Source organism: Acanthopagrus latus, chromosome 24 (assembly GCF_904848185.1).
Source record: "Acanthopagrus latus isolate v.2019 chromosome 24, fAcaLat1.1, whole genome shotgun sequence".
Lineage (NCBI taxonomy): Eukaryota > Metazoa > Chordata > Actinopteri > Spariformes > Sparidae > Acanthopagrus > Acanthopagrus latus.
In genome coordinates, this window is record NC_051062.1 from 2,047,404 (window position 1) to 2,075,331 (window position 27,928).

The 27,928-nt window shown below is 42.2% G+C and overlaps 1 protein-coding gene across 6 annotated transcripts in view; it reads left to right on the forward strand.

Moving 5' to 3' along the window:
* dgkza (diacylglycerol kinase, zeta a) overlaps positions 1 to 27,928 on the forward strand; it is an 89,546-nt gene that overhangs the window by 42,530 nt on the left and 19,088 nt on the right. For 5 of the 6 annotated variants that reach the window (XM_037091251.1, XM_037091246.1, XM_037091249.1 and 2 more), the window contains 9 exons: positions 675 to 786; positions 1,625 to 1,711; positions 1,939 to 2,051; positions 2,471 to 2,571; positions 5,939 to 6,018; positions 6,398 to 6,442; positions 17,218 to 17,284; positions 19,886 to 19,926; positions 21,293 to 21,435. In XM_037091251.1, the coding sequence (XP_036947146.1) occupies positions 675 to 786; positions 1,625 to 1,711; positions 1,939 to 2,051; positions 2,471 to 2,571; positions 5,939 to 6,018; positions 6,398 to 6,442; positions 17,218 to 17,284; positions 19,886 to 19,926; positions 21,293 to 21,435 (789 nt within the window). The remainder of the gene's footprint in view (positions 1 to 674; positions 787 to 1,624; positions 1,712 to 1,938; positions 2,052 to 2,470; positions 2,572 to 5,938; positions 6,019 to 6,397; positions 6,443 to 17,217; positions 17,285 to 19,885; positions 19,927 to 21,292; positions 21,436 to 27,928) is intronic. The other variant, XM_037091247.1, reaches the window with a different exon arrangement.

Here is a 27,928-nt window from a genome sequence, read left to right on the forward strand (position 1 = left end):
TTTTCACTTGGCAATTAAATCGCGTTGGGTTCTCCGCCACACTTTTTTGTACAGAAATAGTCATGTAACAAAAAAAAAAAAAAATCATGCTGAGAGACTCTGCCATGATTTGTTGTCATTTTTAAATGCGTCAGTGTTTCTCTCCTTTACTGTCCCTGTTGAAGTTTCACACTCATGCTGCGTTCTCCTCGTGGCTGCTCGCTCCCACGCGGCAGCCTGTCTGGAGTTCTTCTGTCTCTCTGTCCCTCTCTCTTTGTACTGCGGCAAGCAGAAAACATCTTTTTTGTGTTTCAGTTCTAACTGTGGTATGGTTAGAATGCCGACATTAAGCAGGCTTCTTTCAAAAAAAGTTCTTTCTTTCAGAGTTTGTTTGGCTCGATCTCTGATGCAGCTGAGTTTTGGGGCGGGACTGCACTGGGGTCAGCATAAAATTAATAAAGGCATTCTGTTTGACTGTATCAGTGGTGCAATTGGGTAAATACTGTAGGGAAAAAAAGCAATGGGTTTTCAAACAAGATGTTAAATAGTACCACTGCAGTTGCTTATAAATGATTAAATTATAAATTATTTAAAAAAAGGCCTGTTGCCTTTGTGAGTAGAGAAGACACAGCTGAAGATGTCTTGCTATATAACTAACGGTTGTGTTGATGTGGTGTGTGCGTTGTGTTCTCTAGGTACTGTGCAGGCACTACACCCTGGGGAAACCCCAGTGATCATCATGACTTTGAACCACAACGCCACGACGACGGATACATCGAGGTCATCGGATTCACTATGACCTCACTGGTAAGGAGCTCACGGTGTCCCGGTAGTCATGGATACTGGCGAAAGACATCCATCAGCCAGCCGAGAGTCTGTCTTACTTCATATAAATGTAAACGTTGGAAAGAACTGCACGGCAAAACAGCAGTAAATGTTGTTCAGTGTTGGGAAGCTACATTGAAATCATAGCTTTGGAAGGTTACCATAGGGAAAAATGCAAGTAATGTCATCTTTGATTTGTATGCAATGTCCTTCAGTCAAGGTGTGCTCATGCAGCAAGCAGAACTACGCAGTTAACTTTACATTTAACTTCTTAAAAAGGAATCAACAACTTGTCTGAGCTCTTGCTAATAAAAAGCAGTATCAGTATATTTGCCTGGGTATGCCTAAAATAAAAAAAAAAAATCCTTTGCTTTATGTTTATGGCCCAAAACTGTTTGTTGTTTCTGTTTACTACCCAAAAAAATGACCTAACAGTAATACAAATAATTGAATCACTGTACAAATATGAATGTAGCTGAGCTACCAGCAAGCTGCTGATGAATGTAGCTACTTAACTGCTAATAGTCTAATTACACAAAGTACACTAATTCCTGACACTGGTGTTGTTAATTGACCCTGATGCTTTCTAAATATCCCAAAGGATTCACTTATCAGAAAAAACAGACGCGGCAAAAAGACAGCACGGCTTTAATTGGACCCAGGAGTGTAAAAGTACCATCGTGTGTTAAAAGGCGCAGGTTATTAAAACTAATCATCCATCTGTTTGTGGTTCTGATGCTGCATGAGAAATGGTAGAAAGGCACAGTGTTTCAGTCATGGCTGGAATAACGACTGTAAAATTTGGCACGTGTGCTTGTAGGCTACTCTCCAGGTCGGAGGTCACGGCGAGCGGCTGAACCAGTGCAGAGAAGTCACCCTCACCACGACGAAACCTCTCCCAGTACAGGTGCGCATTTTACCTATCATTGTGTTTGCGCCACTCCAAGCTTTCACACTGCTCCAGCTGCACCGTATTTATGTAATTACACTAATTATTCACACTAAGCAGCTGCCAAGTGGCAGTCACATTCTGTTACTGATAATGACTGAATGCAGCTACAGCAGCAGGGTATTAATTTGTTAAGCAGGGTATTGGATTGTTCTGACTGATTGGTTGATTTGTATTATTTCTAGGTGGATGGTGAGCCGTGCCGACTTGCCCCCTCTGTCATCCACATCAGCCTTAGAAACCAGGCGAACATGGTTCAGAAAACCAAGCGGCGGACCTCACTGCCGCACCTCAATGAGTAAGATCCGTGCACAAGCGCTCGCTTCCAAAAACTGATGAAATTAGGTTTTTTTCACCCCACCAATGAGAGAAATTGACCACCAAGATAGTTTTCAGTAATTTGGATGTCGCCCATTGTCTGAACATCGTGTCCTGTGGTAGTCTCGCTGGAATTATTGGCTACACTGCCCTCCATTTTTCTGCATCTGTTAGCTTTTCAGAAAACATGGACAAACACTGATGAAATAAACGACTGCTCTGTCGGTATCCTTATCTAACACTCTGCGCGCAATAGCCTTTACACAACATTGACAAATCAGAACAAATCCGATATGTAACCTTGACTTTCCAACAGGTGAGCGTCTAACAGAACATGATAATGTACAACTTCTTATCATGAATCTGTTTGAAGTGTTCCGGTCCTGTTTTGTGTTTCAGTCAGCAGCCAGTCCCAGACAGACTGAGGATCCGGGTGAGCCGGATCAGTATGAGCGACTATGAGGCTCTGCACTATGACAAGGACAAGCTGCGACAAGCATGTAAGGAACAAAACACACACACACACACACACATGCATGCTGTACGTTCATGAATGTAGTGTTGTGAACAATGTTTCCTTGCATTTTCAAATCAAATACCTGAAATAGAATCTGAATAGGAAACAGTTTGCAATCATACACTTATGTAATTATGATTATGCCGTTATACTGTATAATTCTCAAAACAAAAAATAGGAAATGTACAGAGTGTGAAACAAAACCCAAAAAGCAATAATGTCATTTTTGATATTATTAATCTTCAACCATATTTTCCAGCCCAAATGTGCCTCTTGTGATCTGGAGAGCAAACAATCCAATCGTTCCATAAGATTTTACATAAATGTACTGAAGGCACGGCATTGGTCTACAGCAGAATGTTGTTGTGCAGGGAGATTATCAGTGAGAAAAGAACTTATGAGTTGGTAACAGCAGCATCACAACCAGCTGTCCATCACGCAGCTGCAGGTCGATGTACCTGAGTGGCGGCCGCACTTTTCAGGTGAAGTGGGAATAAAACTGCCGCGTGATTAGAAGGTGAAGCAGTGACGTGAAGGTCAACGGGATCAGCCGCCTCTCCGTCATGCGTCACAGCCTTTCAGCCCTCGCTGCTGCGGTGAAGCTTTGTGTTTGTGATTTCCATACTGCGCAACACACACACACACACACACACACACAGAAAGAGAGGGAGAAAACACAATGAGCAGTGCTTGCATCCCTGATGTTTTAGGAATATAAAGAGGCAAAGCTCCTCCTCTGTGTGTCTGTCGCTCAGCAGGAACTCAGCTGGCTTTGCAGTGTGCGCGCACACACACACACGCACACACACAGTAACAGACCTGCAGTCAGTTCACAGTTTTGACACAGGGAGGCGCTGTAACCTTTAATAACAAGCATGTGGTATGATACTGAAAACAACTTAAATTGGTGTAAATGGAGACATGGCTCTTCTTTGTTTCTGTGTAATGCATATCATTTGTACATGCCGTACAGAGAGCTAAATTTAATCCAAGGGGGAAATCTGTATATGTGCGCATGTTTCGTATTTCATAATCAACGACCACGATATAGCTCGGTGCTCGCGAGAGACAGATTTGTTGTTTAGTCCGAATAACAAGACAGAGGAGAGCTTTAAGTTACCGCTGCCCCAGTTGTGCAAGCAGGCTTACAGCAAACATTTAGGGATTGGACCCAATTGCAGACAACGGGAAGCGGAGCTGAGGGAATTCATTGGTTAAATTACCAAAATCCAAAAGTACAAAAGACGTGCAGGTAGGAGAGGCGGGGAAGGGATCCAGACAGGCAGTTTAATGAAGCAAATAAATCTCTGAAGGATTTCTTTCCCTCAAGAAAGTCCACAAAAAAAAAAAAAAAAGCAAGTAAGGTCTAGGTAAACAATGGAGAAATTCAAAGTCACTGAGAATGAACACTAGGAAAGGGCTACAGTGCTAACGAGTGAATGCAATGGGAGCCAGACAACAAGGAAATCTCTGCAAGTCATTCAGAGATGTTGAATTTACAATAGCAAAGCCACTGAAATACCATCAGTACTGTAAATGCTATATTAGATTATATAGTGCAGTATACGGTGAAAGTTATGTAATGAGATGGACGATAGATGTGGAAGTGTGGGATAATGAAGACAGTCACCTTCTCAGGAATGTTTGGAGAGAGGTTTGTTTTTATAGATATATTTTTTTACTACTGCTCGCCCCCAGTGTAGCCTTTGTCTTTGTCATTCAGATATTTACTGTCAGTGTGTGTGTGTGTGTGTGTGTGTGTTCAGGAGCTTCTCGCTCGGTTTGACGGCTCTTTCAGCACACTGAGCTGTGTGATGTTCAGCCAGCAGTGTTGTGTCGGTGCAGCGGATGGCAGCCCCGCGCTGCCTCGGGGAGCCGTCTTTATTGTTGCAAAGATGCATGTCGGCTCACTGATGATGAGCCAGCCCGGTCAGGCTCATTTAATAAAATAAAAGGCACCGCTGGCACTGAGTCGTGGCGCTGGATGGAACTTTGTCGGATATGGAGGCGCCACATGTATACACAGTTCTTGAATACTGGGCTGCGCCACATCGCTGCTCGACAAATGTCTCCCTCATGATCAGGTCGTGTCACGCTGTAATCATATTCTGCACGGAAAATGAGACTCATTTATTATCTTTGTGATGTTGAGCAGCGGTGGGTGATACACGCACTTCTAGAACTACAGATGAATCAGTGTAACTTACAATTCACCATTTTTCATCTCTAAAAGGGGACAACAGCTGTGTTAAGTTTTTATTAACTATGATAATGTTCACGGTGAAAAGCAGCAGATTACTGTGTTACTTCATCCAGCTCCTTGTTCATTATTAGCAGCACTCTGGTGACAGACTCTGTGACAGACTCCTAAGCTAACCCCTCGATGAACAGCTTTAACACCTTTTCTATAAACTTGATGATCTCAACAAATATTCCTGTGTAGCAGAGATGTGAAGTCCCGCCCCTTCCAGCATGGGGCTCGTAGTCTGTAGATTTTAATTTTTTGCATGGCAAGAAAGTATTTTGTAAAGATAGTAAAATAACTTTTAGTTTTGCATCTGATCAGTGAGCCACATCATCTCATTCAATATACTTCACCGACACCAACATGGCTGTCGCCTTTGTAGAAAAGAAGGTACGAAAAATAAAAATCACAACAAGTCTGGCCATATTGACAGCTTCAGTTATAAGAACTGAGTGTTAGTCACTGAGTTAATATATGGAACAGGCGCTAGGAAGATTTGGTTAGCTTTTATATGAGATGATGTCACTTGCGGAATGTTAGTCTTTCTCATTAGACACAATTGCATTAGCTGATGACAAACTGCAACTTATAAACTGACAAATATCATGTGTAATTCAAGGCACGTGTCAAGAATTTGTCTCTCACTGCCATCTATATTCTTAATGATATTTCCTCTGAATTATGGATAACCTTTTTATAGCATATATTGTCTTATATTTACAGCATATATTTCCTTGTTTTAAAGCTACACTATGTTGTTTTGTGCAGGAAATTTGAATCTTAAGAGAAAGATCTTCATTGACTGTTTTTCTTTTTTATGCCTAAACTAATTTTCTGCATTTTAAATGACAGAATAAGCTGAATAGCCAAACTGACAACATTTCAGACTCTAACTTTGTTAACTTTGTTTCTATCATTACTTCATTAATACTGTAAATATAGATATATTATGTCGAGTCTGAGGTATACATTGCTCCCTGGTAGATGACCAGAATGAAAGCTAGCCGTCATTCTCACAGGATCCTGGTGGTTGAAATGGAGCGCCACTCTGTACGTAGATATCAAAGTGCTCTTGGATAATTGTGCTGTTCCTCTGTATCTCCAGCCATTCCTCTGGGTCTGATTGTGGTTCCTGGTGACAGCGACTTAGAAACCTGCCGAGAACACATCCAGCGTTTGCAAGAGGTAAGGGATGAAAAGGGAACGTTATGCTTCACTGGCTATAAAAAAGACAAAGTGATATGATGAGCAAGTTCCAAAAACACTGATGAAAAAAAACTTTTGAGTTAATAAAGACTGAGGAGTTTTGCTCATAAGCTTGTCTAAATGACACGAAAACACCAGAGATGCAGAGCCAGAGCATTCAGAGAGCAATTAGTTCCATGCCAGACAGTGGATGTCAAATTGCGTTATGACTATGGCTGGTGCTGTGGGACGGGCTCGTCCCGCTGATTGGTTAAGCAAGTTTATGCAAATTTCAGTGTGCTGCTTCGAAAGTTTTGAGTTATCAAGCCTGTAGACCACTCTCCTGCCTGCTCTCCAATGCTCCCGTCTTCCTCTCTAGGACTTTTGCTCTGTCCACCCCTCCTTCAGATGTTTGGGACCGCAGGTTGGTAGTTGGATGCCTGAGTTTGTAGTGTGGTTTTTTTGTTTTTGGTCAGAGGCACACGGGAAAAGTACATCTACTAGCAGCACCCCAACATTCGATATTTCATTGGACAATGTAGCAGTCGATCAATTTCTACGTTGCGTCGAATTACAACCCAGATTTTCTTGTCAACAAATTGCCCATGGTGGGAGGAGAAAGGCATAACACACCTAAACCATGTCTTTGAAAACGATACTTTATTGACCTTCCAAAGGTTTTTACAAAAATAAATGGGAAAAATATAACACAACACTAATTCAATACAAAGGCATCAACAGAAAACAGAAGACCAACCAACCGAACTACAAATACAAAAAAAAGTCATCTCACCATGGTTAAATCTCTGAAGAGAACAGACTGGAACAACTCTCAACCCTACGTACAAATGCAGGCGGAGCGTTTCAACAAGAAGTATTCCAAACTTCTCAAATCTCTAGAGTTAACGCCGTAACAAACTTAAACAACGCTCATGTGCATTTGCATAAGTACATAAACAAATACAAGTGGGACCATAGACTCGCACACACTGTTGCAAACACATACACTCTCAGACACGCTCAGGCAGGCAATACAAGAGCCAAGACGCTGACATGAATGTAAAAAAAAATCTATTTATTCATCAACCAATTCCATATTTATTGTTTTTGTTTATGGACCGATCCTTTGTATCTATCATTACCAACCCCACAAACATCATATTCAGTGTGTGCGCATATGCTCTAGTGTCAAGTGGTTAAAACTGGTTCCTTGGAGTATGACTGGAATACTTTTATAAGCACAAAGCGATTCAACACAGCTACTTATTATGGTACTGTAAATGTAATCAGTTATTTTCACTGTAGTAGTAGTGTATACTGTAGAACTAATATAACTGCAGTTCTGAAAGCACTTTCAGCCTTTCAGTCTTGTTTAATATATTGCTTATTGATAATCAAACCATCAGTGAGGCTTCCTGTCTGAGTCCGGAGATTAATATTGGTTAAAAGTTTACATCTGACAAAGTTGCTGATAGCCAGTGTGAGTGACTGACAGCTTCAGTCCAGTTAAATAGGGATATAAATGTCCCAGCAATACGCAATCCACATGCGCACACACACACACACACACAAACACGCATCATTCTAAACACACCCACACACGTAAACAGAACAGTTTTGCACTCTCGGGGTTACAAAGTACAGAACATGGGCAGGAATTTATTACACAACACAGCACACACGCAGATACACAAACAAACCCATGATTTACACAGGATCACACAAAAAAAAACATCCTCTCAGTCTTAGAATAGAAATATCCTTACTTTGCGTAATCATTAAACAGCGGCAGAGTTCGATGGATATACAACTTTAGCTTTAACCTCATATTAACACTCATTTACCTGTCCCAGCATTTACAAGTGTTCCTTGGAAATAAATTGAAATAATTCAATCCCACCTGGATCTTCATCCATGTTACCATGGCTACAGCGGCACATACAGATGTAGCTCCCTTAGGCTTAGCTGCATTTTTTTGGGGGGGGGATTTGCTTGTTTTCCCCTTTATTACAAATGCGCTTATTGCTTATGACCCCAATAAAGTCATAGATATTTGAAAAAGAAGGGTGGGGAGTGGATTAAAAGCCACAGACTTGAGACCATCTCTATGGCGGGCGAACCAGACCAGCTGCTCCACACCTCAAACAGACAAAACGTAGGAAGAGAGGGAAGAGAGCTTGGATTAGAGTTTAGCTAACTTGGCTCGGACTCTAGGCTGTTCCGATACCCAGACTACTTCTGGCTAATATTGCAGATTCCCAAAGGGAAATCAGAGAATGTTCTGCCCACATCTTCATAGAGACCTGGCTACTTTCCAGCATCGCTGATCAAGTTATTGCGTTGAAGAAGAAGTACAAGAAGGCTGTGTTTAGAGCAGACAGAACAAAAGAATCCGCTAAGAAGAGAAAAAAGAAATGACTACCTCCCTGATGGCAGTCACACCCGTTCTCATGAGGTGCTCATGTTTGTATGAATATCCCTGGCAGCTGTAAATTCCCCCCTATCCTAATTTTGGTGTATCACACCATATTTCCCTGCGTCTTCTGCCAGCTTAATCCCAGATTATAAAAAGAGTCAAACCATCTGCAAAAAGACTGTTCAAAGTGAGAACAGATGAAGCTATAGCAGCTCCGCAGGAGTGCAGAGATTGGCAAATGTTCAGAGTAAGGGTGTCGCTGATGAATACAGGATGAATAAGTTGGCGATTTGATTCGTTTTTCAGATTCAAGTTCCCTTTCAGTCATTTTGAACAAATGCACGCAACACCATCAGGACGAGGCAAAGCAAAGACAACAGCACAGACGAAAGATACGAGGCAGGCGATCCAAAATCTGATGGGTTACAAACGGAGGAGCTCCCCCATCATGTGGGAGGCCGTGTTGCCAGACCCTCTAATCACATTTTATGCCCACTTTGATCTCCTCAACAAAGAGTCGGCTGTAAAATCTACTCTGCCTCTAGAGGACCCGCCACCATGTGACATGTCACTCTCGCAGAAGACTCAAGACAGCCACCATCGTCTCTCGACCTAAAACCCATCACACCCACTCTAATGACGTTCCTCTAGTTCCTGGTTCTCCAGCACATCAAATAGTGGGGCAGTCAGACGCCGAGGCAATTTGTCTCTGACCTCTGGTGACCTCGGAGGGTCAGCGACTTCCCTTTCACCCCCTCTATCATCGTCGTACGCTTGGCATTGTATTACTCACACATCCTCGGGCGGATCACCCAGGTATATTCAGAGCTGCTGAATTATATTTGGCGACCCTTTTTTAACATTTCTTAGTTATATAAGTCTGAGAGCGCGATGCCATCCGTGATGGATCGACAAGTGGAAAAATCTCCACTCGCTGTACACATCTCGTATCTGTACCTAGGCAGAGACACACAGAGGGTGAAAGTGAGAGACTCACACAAACTGCGACCCGTCAAGTTTAACGCAGGCCCACTTAATGTCACTGTTTTTGTAAAAGCCCGTAAGTGTGCCTGGTCCGGCACCACATCGATTTGCGTCGCTTAGGTCATTAACAACAAACCGCCTCCGCATGGTGGCTCACTTCCTGGTGAGAAATCCAGAACGCACCAGGGCCGACTGCAAAAAATTGCGTAACACTGCTGACGAATGAAGTCAACAGAGCAGAGAGAGAAACAGAAAGATGCAGGTGGAGCAAAAAAAAAAAAAAGGTGGAAGGAGAATTTAAGCGAAAAGCAAGGTGAGCAGATTAAAGTAGATTGGGGGTAAACATTTAATAGGATGGAGGATTAAGTAGAATTAAAATGCTGACATGAGAAATAAGCAAAGTTTCTGGCCTTCACAAGGTGTGGTCAGGCGCACCGAGCGACCAGCAGCTCGTCTAAAGTCAAACGCGCAGGAGGAAGCTCATTAATATTTTCCTCATTAAGGACGTATTTCCCCCCTCTCATCCCCCCAGTTTTTGATGAGCATGGTACTTTTTAAAGACCCGCCAGTTAAATATCAATTAACTTTTTCATATGCAGTCAAACAGAGTTAGTGATGGGACAGATGATTATGAAATGGCGGGGCGGAGGGTCCAGCAGCCGAGGATCACATCCCTGTCAATGAGTGCCACTGCTATTAAAGGGAACGGGAGCTCACACTCAAATTGGTTTAGATTTATGTTCGGTCCAAAACGTCCAAATTCAGAGTCTAAATACAGCTCCTTTGCGTCGTGCGCCTCACTTTGCGCCAACATTATTCGCCATTTAAATAGCTAAATGGACTTGGGCACACCCTAAATGCAGCAGTGCCTTTTGCTTTCGACCAAGCGCTACTTCGGTTTTTGTTTGGAGAAAACAAAACACACACAGCTTTGTTTCCACAGAGATCAGTTTCCCCCGTGTCTCTCGTTGTTCCAGCATGATGCATGGACTGTTGTCTGAGAATGTCTGTGTGTGTGTGTGTGTGTTGGAGAGAGTGATACCTTTTACTGTGTATTTATTAACTGTGTTTCTTTCGCTATGCTTGTGGCATCCATGTTCTGTGTTGTGCGTGTGCAGTGAAGTGGCATTGGTGGATGTACTGTTTGTGAGCTGTTGTAGAAGATGTGTTGTTTTATAATACAGTGCAATTAACCCGATGTTGGGCTCTGAAGAGTTAAAATAAGTGCGGCGCGACTAAAAGTTAGTCTTTTACTTTTCATCATTCCTTTATGTAATTACAGGGTTAATTAGGTAGTTTCTTTGAGGTTCCAATCTCCTCAGGAGGGGCTTGAGATCTAAAACAATCAAAAGGAGGAAGACACATCTGAAGAACTGACAATTCCCTACCGTTATGTTTTAAAAAGGTATCATCTGTGTTGTTGTGTTCCACATAGCTTTATTGTTCAGTAAACTCATTTTTTCACGGTTTTGTTCTGCGCCACAGTCAGCAGATGACAAGATCAGACAGGAACCTAATTATAAATGTCATAAATGAAACTCCAAAAGCTTATCACTTTGAAATTAAATCTTGATTATAAATTAAGTCACTTTTCTTATCCGTGGTAAGAATATGCAAAGTATGACCAGCATAAATTTACATATTGTAAACTTTCTCTATCTCCATCATGTCACTCAGCGGTCATGTAAATGAATGTACCAATTATAGATGATGTAATGGTTGAACCCATAATTATGTTACCTCACCATTATCACTATTGGTATTGCTCTTTATCATACTAATAATTACTGCTCTATTTCCCAATATTACCATAACCATTTGATGATTTCTTACACAGAGCTGTATTGGATAACATATACTTTTTGCATTATACTTTGATTTCACAGTCACTTTGTGTGCAACAGTCCTGGTTTGAATGTAATTTATATTTAATTGTTACTGTCAGTCAGAAAAGTGGTGAGGTGTTACCCAAAGCAATGAGGCTGCAGCACATAGAGGATAAATTCAACCATGATAGATGTGTCTTAACATCTAGCTACAGCTCAGCTGGTGTGGATATAGTGTGTGCATACTTGATCAAATCGGTTGTGATGTCAGCAAACTCTTCTCAAGGTCGACCGGTGCATTTCCACACCCACACTTCTCTCTCATTGGAGACAATACAGAAAACCCTTTGTTCAAGGATCACTTGCACAATAGCAGATAAAAGTCCGTGCGAATGTGAGATTTCATCTGCGTTTGAATGAGAACTCACCGGCGCGATCAGATATTTGCACGCTGACAACAATGCCGGTCCCTTTTCTTCGGAACGTGATCAGCAGTATCGCGCTGTAACTGCTCGGTATGAATCAAAAATAGCCTGTTGGGATGCTTTGAAAAGTTCCAGCAACATTTGAGAAATACTTTAGGAAAGGAGAGGGAAAAAGATTACCTGCTCACTGATCTTGAGAGTCTTCTCTCAAGGACACGTCTGTTTCTTTTCTCTCTCTCCTGTCAATGGCCGGGGGGGACTTTGCTGCAGGGGGAGTATTCGGCACTGTACTGTCATGCTCTGTCACCTTGGCATGTGGTTGATTCGATGAGGTTGCTGTGCTTTTACAGCACGTTGGCCTATGCACCCTGAATTGTATTCACAAATCATAGAGCTCTGAAGTCCCTTCCATTTCTATGCTTTGTAGAAGCAGTCTCACAAGCCACTTAACCCACCAAAGTAACCATAACCTCTTCAGAACAAGCCTTTGTTTTGTGTCTCTGCTTGAGTGCTTATTACAAGGTCTATTGGAATAAGCAAGCTATCACAACAAAGGGGACACTTTAAATATGTTTTCTGATTTAGAGTCACTGGGTCCGAGTAAATTAAATTAATAAAGGAAAGATTTTTTTTTTTTTTTTTTAAATGACAGTTTTAGAATGCACATCCCTGAGGACTGATGCAGCTGCAACTCCACATCTCGAACAAACCATAGCAAAACATCTGAACGTCAACCTCTGAGTTCTCAGGTAGAGTCTGCAAATGTGCCATTTGGGCACATTTTGCACCATCTGTGCCATTTAAATTTCCTCAGGCACCAAACTATATATTTCACTTATAAAGTCTGGCCACTCATTTAACATAGCCACAAATAGATACTATGATAGATAGGTGACCTAATTGCTATCTACAATGTTAACAGCTCTGATCAATAAAATGACAAATAGAATTACAGAAATGTTGTTTCTTTTCACTCACTTCCAAAGCAAATGCATGCACTGGCCAGGTCAAAGCAGTGGTGCTTCATACTGCTTTATTCCAAATTACTAAATACTATTCAATATTTAGATATTGATGTGTGAAAAGTGACATATCCACATGTTTACAATCCTTGTGAAGGGTGCACACAGCGAAGTACTCGGGTTGAGTTCGACAGATTTTTGTTGTCTGTTCATTTTTGAATTCCTCAACTTGAAGTATGAAGCACATGTCTGCACACTGCTTCAAACCAGTGGCAATCCCATTACTTGAGTGAATGTACAAGTAGCATCTGGCAACTGTCAAACTAAGGAGACACAGTGAAAGAGGTAAACCCTGCGTTCTGTCATGTGTTGATGTCATGTTCCCGCGATGTTCAGGCTATTAATCTTCCACTTCAGCAGCAGGCAGTGCAACACTATGTCTGTAAATGTTATTTCGAACAGTCCTGTATTTATATAGACTGGATCGCATGCTAGGAAGACAGAACATGGGTTGTTGTCTGACTTTGTGTTGCTTAGCAACCCGATGATGTAACACTTGTTTCACCATTTGATCTCCTGCTCTCCAGCGAATGGTGATGCTCTCTGGTACAGTTTGTGATGCAGAGGGAGAAAAAAAAAAAAAAAGATCTCATTTCTGATAATGGCCTACAGTAGTATATTAAACCTTTGCTGCACTTACTGAAGGATCTTCAGTATTTTCAATTACATTGTGAGCAGAACAATTCTGTTTGATTTTTCTTTTAGTAACATTAAGAAAAAAAACAATGTCCTTCATCTGGATGAGGTGTTTGATGTGGATCCTTGAGTTATGTAATGTAGACCTGTTGGGAAAGACATCGTCACCAAACTTCAGCACACCTCGGTATCTACATGGTGGTCCGAATATACAGATAGGCCTCTTAGGCACTTGTACACCTTCGTGGAAACGTGTCTATAGAACATGTGTTTTATTTTTATGGTTAAATGAGTCTGAAATGTAGAGTGCCGTTTTTAAGGAGTGATCAATAAGGTAAATTCACAACTGCGCACAGTTTTAGAGTTACAGATTAATTTAACTTTTTGTATATCCTTGGACGGGGAGATCGTGCAAACTCGAACGCAGGTCGTTCTTGCTCTGGGGCAACAGCGCTAACCGCTGTTCCGGCGTGCTGCCCTAAAACTGCCTGCAAACTTGACATCATTCCGTCAGTTCTGCCGGCGTGTGGACTTGAAACATGTCTCTCAAAATTTGCAAAGTTACTGCCCTTTTCTTTTCTAAGTGATTCTATTTAGTAGCCAGATGTATTCATCACAGACTATCCAGACATTTCTGGGCTGCGTTCATTCTTTGGCTGCTCTCCGCAGAAGAGGCTACGGTGCCCTTATAAAAGGAACCAACTAAATACGTCTAAGTGTAAATTTGAGAAGAGGCGAGAGGCCCCGTTTTGCTGATGACAGGATCGACAGGTAGCTGCCCTCCAGACTGACGCCTCTCTTTGATGAATAACACACATCACTCCAGGTGCAGAACGATTCAGAAGCAAGCCCAGAAGGCTTACCAAGTGTGAGTGAAGCAAAGAAGAAAACTCGGCAACTTTACGCGTAAGAAGCCAAGCGAGCGTGAATGGAGGAGAGACATGAGAAGAAAGGAGGTGAAGAGAAGAGTCAGACAAGTTCAGCTTTTGATTCCGTGTTTGTAGGTTTGCTGTAAACGCCTGCGGGCGTTTTGCTCAGCTTGAGACTGCCGCTGAACTCGACAGCAGGATTAGATTAGAACAAACACTGGGAAGGAGAGTAGGAGAGGTGTTTACTTCAGCCAGCCTCTCTTGTCACTGTCTCCGAAAAAGGTTTGCAGTTTGAAAGGAAAATGACTTCACTTTCTGTGTCTTCCTTTGCTCCTGTCATATCTATTGGAAGGACGCTTTTTACACTCCGTCTCTCCTGTGCAGAAATAGGTCGTTTTGTATTAAATCGAAGCTGCCAAAACGACATTGATTTTCTGTAAATCCGACCAGTTCTATGCTTGATATCCTCAGTGTGCAGTTTATTCCAGCCGCTGTGGGAAAGCAGCACGAGACCAGTGATGCCACCGATGTGACGCGGGAGCCCAGAGCGTGCAGGTTTGCAGTCAGACCACTGCACCAGGTCACGTAGCACTGTGCTGTGTAGGGATATCAGTGAAGTTACCAGAGTTCAGTCTTCAGGCCTCGAGAGGCTTTCAGGCAGCTGATGATTTGGTAGTTGCTTTCGCTCGCCGGTCACTTTGCCAAGGTGTGTTCAAACCGGCCGTGAAGTGAATTCTCCTCTCGCGTAGGATCGTTTCTGTTCAACACAAATGACCTGGGCAGATGTGTTTTTGCGTTCACGAACACCTGACAGTGGAGGTCACCGCCACGGATCGCTGCCGCATGCAGGTCTGCGAAGATGAATCTACTTTTTAATCCCAAAAGCTAGGGTATAATCTCTGAGCTCTCCTTCCGTCGATAAACAGCTCGGGATCAGAGCAGCAGCCGGTGGTTATTACGTACGTCCACCTGACCCTCTCCTCCAGAGCCGGCCGACTGGCAGCCCCTCCACGCTTCGCCTGACCCTCCCCTCCCCTCACAACGCTCGACAGAGCCCTACGATGCACATGCATTTCTTTTTCTGAAAGATGAATATTTTCATTTTACAGGAGTGTGCAGATATGCCACTGAATTTGGCATATTTGCAATATTTACACTACTTTGTGTCCACAGTAACTCACCATGAGCTAATATAACGTTAAGTGCTGTGGGAATAACATTAACATCAAGTTGCTCCGCTGCTATCAGAAGCAACTGAGTACATTTCAGGATTAAAGTAAGCAAATCTCTAGCTTTATAATGTAATTATTCAAATTATCTTTGAGTATCATGAAAAGCACCGTATATATTAATTATATAACAGTCATTATTAGATGTTAACTCAAGGAATATCACTGCGTCTCCTGACATTTTAGCGTCTCCTCTTGGATTTTACTAAGACGATGAACATTGTTTTAGTGAACAAGTGAGGGGAACGGCCTCTGAGTGAGTCACTGCTCGGCAGCGGAGAGAACATCTGTTCCAGAGGAGCACAACCTAACCCGTAGCCATGGTAACTGCACACAAACAACATACGCCTAAGTCCAAATGCAGGAACAGCGGACAGTGAAAGTGTTTTTTTTACGTTGAAATCATCAATCGAGTGAGAAGAACGAACTGAAGAGAGTTCCCCGTTTTTTTTTTTTTAACAAACCATATGGAACATCAGGCTAGAGAAAGCTCAACTCTACAGCATTTAGTCCTTGATCTCTGGACAGACGGTAATCTTTGATCAGGGGATCTGAGGTGTCCAGCAGTGTGATATGGGGGCAGGGATTCACTGATAGAGACGGGGGTAAGATCAGTGCTGTGTAAACAAAGAACAAGGTTTTTAACTTCAGAATACAGCTAACAGGGCGCCAGAGCTTGGAGGCAGGAATCTCAGTAATGCGGTGTCTGTTTTCTGATCTTGTTAAAAGTCTTGCTGTGGTTTTCTGAGCTAATTGGAGGCTGAATGAAAAGAAGGCCGAGTGATACCAAAATACAAGAAGTTGCAGTAATGAGGTGGCTGTATATGTAGGTGTTGGCAACTTTCCCTGAGGTCACAGACACAGAATTGTTTCACGCAGTTTAAAACTTTACAGAGCTGATCGAAGCTGAAAAAGATGTTTGAGTCTAACTGATGTATCATTTTATTCTATGAATTTCATGAATATGAAATATGTTTCTTTTCTTTCTTTTTTTTACATCCACCAAGGAGGTTATATTTTCACTCTTGGATGGGGATGGAGGATGGGTCTCAGCCTAGAGATGTCTAACTTTTTGGGCAGAGGTTGAATAGAGTACACGAATTAACAAGAAGTCCCAGCGCCCACAAGTGTCTACGCTTGAGGTGAAGTTGGGTTCCATTATACAGTAGAAAGTTGCACTGTTTGCCTTTTGGTGCAAGGAAAAGATTAATTCAAGCGACATTTTTATCAGCCGTTGATCATGCTGATATTTTATATATGCATGCATTTTTTGCTGGATGCTGAATCGTAATTTGTCTCTGATTAGAGTTTCCCCACACATCGCTGCAGCTCGTATGAGAACGTGTCTTGGTCTTTCTTGTGCAACCGTGGAGTGAAATAAATCATTTTTCTTTTTAATGACACACTGTACAAACTGCCACCTTGCTTGTGCCCCCCCTTTTTGACTCTTCTAAAAATATCGGCAGCTGCAACTTTGATCATGCGGGCGGGGGGGGAAAGGTTGTACATGATTCCTGGAGCAGGCGCTGTCTGTGGTGACAGGGCTTTTAAAGTTTGTGCACCTTCATCACGGTGTGAGCTGCAGAGACACCTTTATTACTTGGCTGCTTGTTTGTGTTTTTTTTTATTTTATTCTTATTTTTGTGTATGTAACTGTCTTGACCAAGACCGAGATTTGAATCGTAGAGGAAATATTCTTAGTAGAATAGTGGAACATGAAAATAAAGTCAGCCAATCCTGCCAGTTATCTCCTGCGCTTATGTAACTGTTTTTTTTTCTGTATGTCATTCAGGAAGAAGCTGACAAGCCAAGGATTCTGTCCTCGCAGAGATTATCTCCAAAGTGGTGTTTCCTTGACTGTAAGTACATCAGCTTGTTAAGATTTTACTCCTTTCCTCATCAGTTTTACTACCTGGACACTCTTGTCTGTTCTCCCCACTTACCATGAAAATAAATAAAGAAATACAATTAAAAGTCAAATTGAAGTAACCTATACATTTCATATGCGTGCAGCCTTGTGTCATCAAATTACAGACAAAATGTTCCTTGAAAAAAAAAAAAATCCTTGGCCAGAAATGAAAGTCACTGAAGACAGTCCACAAATGTTTATCGCACCCCACAGATATTTCACTATCCGCAAACATTTTTTATGTGCTGTATAGAGTCATATCTACAAAACTAAAGAGCGCTTGGCAAATCCAAATATCTCACTGAGCAAACACACGTCTTTCATACATCATGTCATCATATTGCACACAAGGGGTTCTATCTGATGCTCGGTGCAAGTGGCAGGCAGTGTCAGTGCTAGTTTCAGATGTGTGTTGGTTTTAAAGTGAAAATTAATATTAAGTCTTGTAATACAATTACATAATATTCATTCGATCACATAATTCACCTCGCGCTTTAGACCAAGTGCCATAGACCATCTAAAGAGGGCCTGAAGGGTCATTAAATGTTTCTCTGACTTGTGTGCCTGTGGTCCTGTCTGCTGATCCATGCCTTGATGTTCCTGTAGCACCTGTCAGAGATCAACAGGTCAAACAGCATGAGAGGATGCCTTTAGAATGCTTTTGGCTGTGCAGAGGTGCTGGAGATGTCTTCCTGGATACTTAAACCTGCAAACACAGGATGGTGATGGCATTCCTTTAAATAACATAAAGCACACTTCCATCAGATCCTGTTTTGCGGTAAACGTCATGAATATTCATCTCATACCGCAGCAGATTATCAGAAATATCAAAGAGAGAAAAATCCCACATCTTACACAATGTTTTGCATACAGATCCACACACACATACACACACCTCTGCTTGTGGGTCCTGGTGGAATTTAGCAGAGAGCGAGACACAAACAAAGATAGCTGGCTGAAAAAGAGAGAGAGAGGGGAGTAGTGTTTGTTGAGGACGGAGCAAATGTGTGCGTGGTTGGAAGGTGTTCAGTCGCGCTGTGATCTTATGGGACATCAGGGACAGTTGACCCAATATTGGCCTGTGAAGTGGCCTATAGCCCGACCCAGCACTGGTAACAGCGGGATCAAATTTTTAGCACCTGACTGTATTTTAGAATTTAGTCCAGGCTATGTGGCTCACTAAATGTATAGAACAAGCACCTGACAAGTAATCAGGTTGCCTGCTCAAAGTCTTTCTGAAAGGAAAACCACACAAAATGGAATTTATATTGGTTATGCGGTCTGTGTCACCTTCTGTTGTGGCTTCTGATCAAACGTGATACTCTGAGGTGTTGCCTCTGTAGAGGACAGCCAAGCTCAGTATCACTTTGGCTGAGGTTTTGATTATGACGCAACGAATGTAAACCTCGCTTATTGTGGAAGCTGACGACTGCGGTCGCGAGATGATAGCAAGTTTCTTCTTTGACAGTAGGTGGCAATGTACATACACACCGATCACCCAAAAACATTAAAGCAACATTATGTAGAAATTGGTATTTTTTTTGTCTGGCAATCAAATGATGCTTTGCACGCACCACTCATCAAATGAGACCAAGCGCTCCCCTGTAGCAGTGGCCCCCTCAGCAGGACGATGCGCCCTGCAACGGCGCAAAAAGTGTTGTGGCGTAACCTGAGAAACGTAACAAAGAGCTCAAAGTGTCACCATGGCGTCCGAATTCCCCAGATCTTAATAAGTTCAAGCATTCGTGGGACATGCAAGAACAAGCCTTATACATGGAGGTATAACTATGCATCAGACTTGGCCTGTCAGGGTGTCCTGTTGGATCTGGCACCATCTGGGTGGGAATCCTTTGAGTTCCGTGGTTCAGTACATCCCACAGTTGCTTAATTGGATTGGGATCTGGGGAATCTGGAGGCCACGTCGTGTTCCTGAGCAGTTTTTGTGGTGCTGTACAACGCTATGTCCCACTGTGGCTGCCGTCGGGTAGCGACATTGCCATAGGGGGTGCACGTGATCTGCAACGGTGTTTGTATGGGTGGTGCATGTCAAGTGGCATCCATATGAATACCAATACCCAAGGTTTCCCACAAGAATAGAATATTGCATTGTTATTCCTTTTAATGATTTGGATGATCAGTATATGAACCTTAATTTTACTACTATCCTTATCAAATTCATGAAAAAGACCAAAAAGTAAGTTGACAATTTAAAAAAAAAAGCAGGTACAGTTCTGTAGAAAATAAAGTGGAATTATGTAGTTCTCTACTCCACACTTTTATGGTGTAAGACTTCTAATATGCTTTTTTACTGTGTGATGATACTGTCTCTTCATGTTCCACTGCAGGTTGTCATAATACTGTGGCTCTCTGTATAATTGCCTCAGACATGGGGAGCCAACCCATGTACAATTTAACGATGATAACAGCCATTTGCTTTCTGGCACGAACAAGAAACATTCTGCTTTAAGTCAACGAATCTAAGTGCCAGGTTTTCTCTCACCATAGGTAATATTTCATCGGTTAACAGGGCGATTCTGTTTTGTCTTTTCAGCCACGACAGCAGATCGTTTCTACAGGATAGACAGAGCACAAGTAAGTCCATCTCGCCTAACTCAGCTTCAAAGGCCTGAAACTACCTACTGCTGCTAATAAAGCTTAATTACTGCCGCTGACGTAGATTTGTATTTCAGCTTTTAATCAATAAATGCACCTCCCATCTGGATTTTAGAGCTTGGACAGTAATAGGACGCCATTTGAATTTAATTCACCGACTGACTCAAACTGAAACTGTAAAAGTGACAGGGGCGAGAGTTATTTTCCCCACACTTGTCCCCATTGAAAGCTGTGCCCTTGGACTCACAGCAAGTGTGCGGGAGACCTACTTATATATGTGGCTGAATCTCTCCCTGTCACTTAATGCTGCAGCAGTGGAAGCAGATGTCCACTGTTCATGACCATGAACAGAATTTGGTGTCTTGCCAGCAGGTTAATTATTCCCATTGTTAGGGTTTGTGAAGGCATACTTGGCATAAAACTCTGACAAGTGGTTCCTAACACCACTGGTACAGAGGCTGCATCTGGCCACTGTGTCTCATTATCATTCAGCTCCTTCTTAGTTTGGAGTCAGAGTTTAAAGTTTCATGGTCATAGGAGGATGCTGGTCTTCCCGAGGTGCGCTGCTGCTCAGTTGTTTTTTTTTTTTTTTTCCTCCATCCAAAACTGCAAAGTGTCTTGATTGAATGGGACTGTGGGAACGTTCTTCAAAAAGCAGGCGCTCCAGCTTGAGGCCACTCTGAGACTGAAGTGCTGTGAAGACTCCCCTCGCAGCACCCCTCTGTTCAGTGGATTATATGTATCATATATTGATTTAACTGAATAGAGAGACGTTTATTTGAGGCGAAGAATCATGACACAAGCCTCGGCCAGTCTGTTTTATTGCAGTCACCATAAGTCTGTAACACTATAAGTTTATTTAATTCCTTTTCCCTGTGGGCCATGTAGGCAGTGTTAAAAATGAGTGAGCTGCTTTCTCATTTTTTCTTTTTAATGATTTTTGTTTAGTTGTGAAGGGCTACAAAATAAAATTGCATGTACTGTGATAGATGATGTTATTCTAATGACTTGTATTACTGGTAAAATAACATCCATAGTATAATGTGATGAAATAAAAGGAAAAAAGGGAGAAAGAAAAAAGAAAATAAACTGTACGCAGCTAGTTACTTCAAGGTCAGCTTCCATTCAGTTGAAGATTTCCGTTACAGATTTTTCTGGTGTTGATTAATGAAGAAAATATATTTTTGTTTAAGAATTAAAGATGCAACGTGAATGGGAAAACATATAAAATGAACATTATCAACAGAATGTGGAAGAAACAGCAGCGTGTACAACCACTTTGTATCACAGGAGGCCAGTCAAGAATTGCTGAATGCTTGAAACCGTGTTTTAATGTTTCTATCAGGAGCATCTCAACTACGTGTCGGAAATCTCCCAGGAAGAGATCTTCATTCTGGACCCTGAACTGGTTGTTATGACGACTGTAGGCACCTCCCCGTCGGCCATGCCTGACCTGGTTAACCCTTCCTCCAGCTTGGTCAACAGCAGGTAGGGCAATCACCAGCAACCGCAGCCATTATTTTATGTGGCAACAAGCACAGCTCTGACTAAACTGAATCTGATCACCTGCAGCTGTTTTATTGACTCCTTACAGAGACTTGTAAATCTAACTGTAACTCTCCTCACGTCTTGTTAAAATCTAGGTCTAAGTTCATGGTCACACGGCGACTTTTGGCTTGGCTTTGGTCTTTTTCTTTCATTTGGTCTAAGAATGTTTGATATTTTGATCCAAAATATCCAATCAGTTCAGAGCCAGGGTGGTATTCCGCTGTTGAATAACATCTTTTTTAATTATCTTCCTTCAAAATGTGGTGCTTTTGTATGACTCTTCTATTGTTCATTAATTAGTTGTCTAGATTGTTCCTTTTAAAGAATGGCTGAGTAGCGTCGGTTGTTATGGTCTGCTGGAAATACCCAGAGTAGTGACGTTTGAGCAGAAGGTCTGATGCCAGTAGTGAAAGTGCAGAAAGCTGTAGGCTGAATATTAAGGCAGCAGGAGGTTTTCAACCGTTGGAAACTATCCCCCAGGGTTATGCTGTACAGTGCTGGGCTCAAATTGCGTTTTGTGCCAAGTGAACTGGTAGATGCAACGAGCTGACAGCTTGCCTGCAGTTGTCTTGGGTCCACTCTGTATTTGTGTGCAGACAAACTGTGGCTGACAAGTAATTAAAACCAGACTTGATAATTCTGCAGATTTAGCTGAGTACATTTGGTTAGATTTACTGCTACTTAAAGAATGAATCAAAACACAAACTTCTGAAGAACAGCGTGCCTCTGAGCATTGTTGAAAGACATTATAATGTACAAGGCATTATGTACAGAAGAGGCATATTGGGGGTAGCAGAAGCAAGGCAAGGACCCTGTCTGTCAAAGACATACTGACGCCAGGCAGATTTTCCTGCGTTGACTTGAATGGCGATGGTGATATATGTAGATGTGGCGGCTAGTAGCTCCTTTAATGTTCCCAATTCACTGGGTGGGGACACCTTTTGCAGGGGTGAGCACAATGTGAGCACTGAATAGACAGTGTTCGTCAGATGAATTTTTGATGCCAAGTTGTCGACTACATTATCGGCCTAGAGAATTCACCAGTTTTTTTCATGGTTGCTGTTCATATTCTTCCGGATGCAAGTGAAAGGAAAAAATGCACTGCAGGAATTCTTATGATGTCGTCAGCAACAACATGACCAAAACCACCAGATGGAGATCACATGCACTTGTAAAGAACATGTACATCATGTCGGTCTTCACTTCCAATGATTTCTTCAGGTCTCATTTTTCCGTGATGAAATGAGTGGAACACAAACTCCTTATTAGAAAAAAAACAGTCATGAAGATTGCACCAAATCCTGATTTATTCTAGGTCTTTATCAAGAAGCATCTCAGTGAATTTAGAAGCTGCCGGAAGACAGGTGAGAGTGTCCAACTCGATGGAGTTTTGCTGATGATCACGTAGACAAAGAAAAAACTCTGTTGTCAGATGAAACAACATTGAGTTGTTTGGCCACAATGACCAGCAATATGTTAAGAGGCGAGAAGGTACGGCCTTGAACCCAAAGAACACCATACCTACATACCACCGTGGCTGAAACTAACAAATTTAGTTGGACCTCCCCCCAATTCTGTCGCGAGGAATGGGTAAAAATCCAGCCAGAGGTCTACCAGAAGATTGTGGATGGCTACCAAAAGGGCATAATTGAGTTGAAAATGGCAGAGGAGCATTTAGCCAAATGTTATAATTACTTTATGTATAATTTTGACACAGCAGATTTGGCCCCATTTTCAGATCATCTATAATAAATTCATTATTGAGCTTGACCAAACTTCATGAATCTTTTATGCGACAAAGTTGTAGTGGTTACACTCATTCCATCACAGAAAAACTCAAGACTTCCACGATACACATGTTCTTCACAATTATGCACACTTTTGACTGCGACTGTATATTAGTTGGTGATTTTAAACAAACAGACCTCCGAACTGTTTTAGAAGCTGTAGAACCTTCACAGGGCTGTTTAGGTGCACAGACTGACAAAATGTTCAGAGATGCTGCCACTCAGAATAACAGCGTCAGTCTTGTGGAATGTTCATCTTCAGTGACATCAGATGTAGACAAACACTCTGAGCTTGAGTACAATTAGATATTGGACTATTGGACACCAGCAGACCCCAGACAGTTCCGATTGATGGTCACACCTTCCCTTTTTTAGTGCTCATTACTGGATCCCCCCAGCGCAGAGCACATAACTGCACTCCTTGACATTAAAAAAAAAAACTGTTATAAATAAAAGTGCTGTATTATGGACAGTTGGATGTGTTTCAGTTTCTTGAAGACATTTCACCTCTCCTCCAAGAGGCCTCTTCACTTCGAACTAACTGGAAGGAAGATGCAGGCTGTTCAGCTTTGTGTGGGAGTGTCCTGAAGAACAAAAAGGAACTAGTTTGAATTGATTAACTGTATTGCAGCGCTGAGTATTAAACATATGTACATATATAAACTTAAAGCAGCTGCCAGGAACTTTTTCATGTTGTGTTAATTCTTGTGGCCCCAGTGGAGAAAAGCAAAAGCGAGTGAAAGAAAGAGTAAGAAGTATTTTTCTTCTCCCCAAAGCACAACATGTGAGTCAATCAATCAATCCATCAATCTTTATTTATATAGCACCAATTTCTGACAACTTGAGCAGTTCTAGCTCAAACTCCTGGATTCATTTATTTACAGATACCCAACACAGAACTGCATTTTAGCAGGCGGAACCCTTGAGCACAACCAGACTCAATGGTGGGCGGCCATCTGCCTCGACCTCCATCGGTCAGCTGAAAATTGTTCCAAGCAACTGCACTACTTCCTTTTAAATGAGTGCCGTTTAACAAAAAACAACATGGAAGAAGAAAAATATATATAATATTTATATTAATATATAGAAAAATATAGAAAATATATATTTGTGAGCTGTCTTCAAGATTTATGTCTAAAGTATGAATTGTTTGAGCTTGGGGATGTCAGCCACAGACAGGGTGGGCAATTCACAAAGTACTGAGAGATGCAAAAACATCGTTGGTTTGAGTCTTTTCGTGGGATTTGTTGACAGTATAGATAATAAATAATAACACCAGGCTTACCCTAACATCAGTAAACAGGGAAAAATGAGAAACATCCTCTCCTCTCTCTCTAATCTTGTCGATGCGTCTGAGGAGAGAGAGCAGTTAGACAGCTGCTCTAACAGGTTCCTGTAGGTGCGAATTTATTCTGTTTATTTGTGTATCAATATGGTAAAAAAGATTTCATATGGAGGCAGAGTAAGCAGAAAAATAATGTGTTATCCACAGAGACACACACACACACACACACACACAACTAGAGCTAATAATATAGTAACACTTGGCTGTTTCTCAGAAGGAAAAGAAACTGTTGAAAATATTATTCATGTATTTAACCCCCCCCACACGCACACACACACACACACACACTCTTACACCCTTCAGAATTATGCAGCTCTACTTCATGCAGGCTTTGCCCTCTAACAGGCTCAATAGGCTTGACAATTCAAACTGTGAAGCAGCAAACTGAAATTACCATGTGCTTGCTCAACCTACCAACTACACTGAGCTGAGAGCTTCCCTCGTGAAAGATATATATATATATAAACGGGTGACAAATAGGGAAAACTAAACGTTTCTTGTCTTGGTATTGGGAAGGAGTCAACCGCGTTCTTGCAATATAGATATTCCCTCATTTGCAGTCAAACCGAGCCGTGCTGAATACGTGTCCAGCACCGGTTCTACTGCACTGAATTGAGCCGAGCCGTTTTTTTGTGTTTACAACTGAATTAGCGGAGCAACTTTGTTAGCTGTGATTCTTGGATAGCACTACATGGATTGAGACAAGCGCGTCATTGGTTTAAGGCACACCTTCAAGCAGGTAGCCCAGTCAAGCTCCGCCTCATCTCTTTTCTCATAAGAAGGAGAAGAGAAAGGCAGACGCAGTTTAGTAGTATCTTCTCCTCATCCTGCTGTTTAGAGTGCTGACAAAACAAGATGGATCCAAATAGTCCCTTGATTATAGGCAGTTTTATGAAAATATTCCAGCATTTTGCTATCCAGGGCTGACCAGGCACTTGAGTGAGGAATCAGGACGGCAGCGAGGCAGTCCATGCTGGGTGGTGGCTGTTGAATGGTGCTCTCACCGTAAGGCTTTCTCGGGCTCTTGAGGCAGAAATAATGTGGGCTAGCATGTAACTGCTATGGGCGTAGATGAGCCTCTTGAAGCAGCGACTCCATCCACGGACAAATCAATTCAGTAGGCAGACTTTGCCCTTGCAGAGGGAAAACGGATGGTGGTCAGGAGTTTCACTGCTGCCTGAATCCTGATTTACAGGCTATGCACATGCAATTTTTTTAGTGGGCAAATACAGTCATGGTCAAAGGTTAACACACAGTGAGAAACATGTATATCATATCAGTTTCAAGTTGCAGTGATATCTTTTAAGTTATTTGTCTCTGATGGAATGAGTGGAACACATACTACTTTGTCACAAAAAAGTTTATAGGACAAAAAATTACAGCTGTACATGGATGTGACTAGAGGTGAATTATACTTATATACTACATTGGCTGTATCCAGACCAAATCTGTCCTAAACAGAGCAGTGTAATGCAGCTGTGTTGAAGTTACTGTTACTCTATGGTCCACATGTGACTTGTTGGGACCCCCCCCCTACTGATCACTTTGCCAAAAGGCAAAGCTGCTATGCTGCTGTTATGTTGTTAGCTCATCCTACCAGTGATCATTAGTCCACATCGACAAGTTAAGAATAATAGTAAACAAACAGTAAACTGCAAGCCAGATGATTATTGTGTGGGCGCCAGACCAAACCGAGTAATCTCAAGTGAAACATAACGCCGCGCAAAGAGGCGTTGTGATCCCTCTGCAGCGGGCTGCATTTATTTTTTCGGAACCCCCCTGTGGTCAGCACCACAGCAGAAAAGTTGTTCTCCCCTCATTCAACATGAATGGGAGTACCTGTGTTTTCACCCGAACGTCAGATTTGGTGCCAATCCAGCCATGGAGTCAAGTAGGGGAAGGAGCCTGTATGATACAGAACATGTAAAACAGAAAGCTATATTGTGTTGTTACCTATAGTAACAACCTGGTGCTAATGTTGTCTTTGTTATGGCTGTTGAGTTAAATTGATTTGTATTTGCCTGTATAATTTGTGTTTCTAAAAACATGATGTAATGTGTTCACTCATTAGCATCAGTGCCCTTTTGAATGCTAATTGTGGACATGCTGTGTTGACAGCATAACTCAAGTTAATTGACCCTTGCTAATGGGAGTGGAGTGTAAAAGTCTGGTGTTAAGAACCTTGAACTGTAATTACTTTTCCTGAGTTTAATTATTTGGTGTCACGGAGCCGTGAGCGCTTTGATTATTAGCTATTGAAAAAAAACAAAAAACATATAGATGTTATATCAGTGTGATAAAATAAATGCTAAGGGGACCATGAAGGCTCTCCTGGCATTTGGGCTCCTGTGTGGATGTAAAACACAAAATGTGAACATGCAAAGATTAGCATACAGAATAGAAAGAGGGTATAAATAAAGTAACAGGTACAATGTGAGTACAGGCAGAGCAACGCAACCTGCTGATCCTAACAACACTTCCCTTTGGCTATGTGTGTGTCTGCATGCACGTGTGTGTGCGTGCGTGTGTGTGTGTGTGTGCATTTGTGTTGGCGGGCTGATTTGCAATGCTGAGTGCACTGAGTGGGAGGATGAGGAGGAGAGATGAGACCAAGAGGCAGGGGCAGAGTGAGGGAGAAATGGGCTCAGGAGAAGGATGGAGTCAGAAAAAAAACCAGCGGAGAGAGAGAAAAATGGAATGCATGTCAGAGCACTCAAGAGTCACACCAATCTACTGTACTTAGACGCGCGCGCACACACACACAAACAGTGTAGCATTTTGCCCACGCAGGGCCAGAGGTGAACGTTATTCCTCCCACTATAATTACCTCTCTCTCTCCGCTTCCCTCTATCTCTCTGTCTCTGACAAACACACTGAACGACACCTACACACAAAACATTTTGTTTTTGAAACGATTTTTGAGCTGATAGCTTCAGATACTGTCAGTTTACACTTCAGGTGAAAAAGTGTTGACTTGGACGCGCGGCTCCGCAAAACATCACGCTCTCCGGTGGTCTGGGAATTTCTGAAATGTTAGTGGGGTATATTTGAGGAGAGGATACGTTGTGATTTTCACTGTATAGGAGAAGTCCCAGTCACATGAATGTAGTGACTCTGACGACGGCAGGGCTTTTGCCCCCATCATTAAAGCATGTAGTGTGATCACTTTTTCTCTCAGTGTCCTTGACTGAAGCACTGGCCTGGATGATCTGGCTGGGTGCTAAACGATGGCTGCCCACTGCTCTTTAGGCATGAGTTACATGCAGAGAACAGGTTTCACTACACTGTTTAAAGTACAATT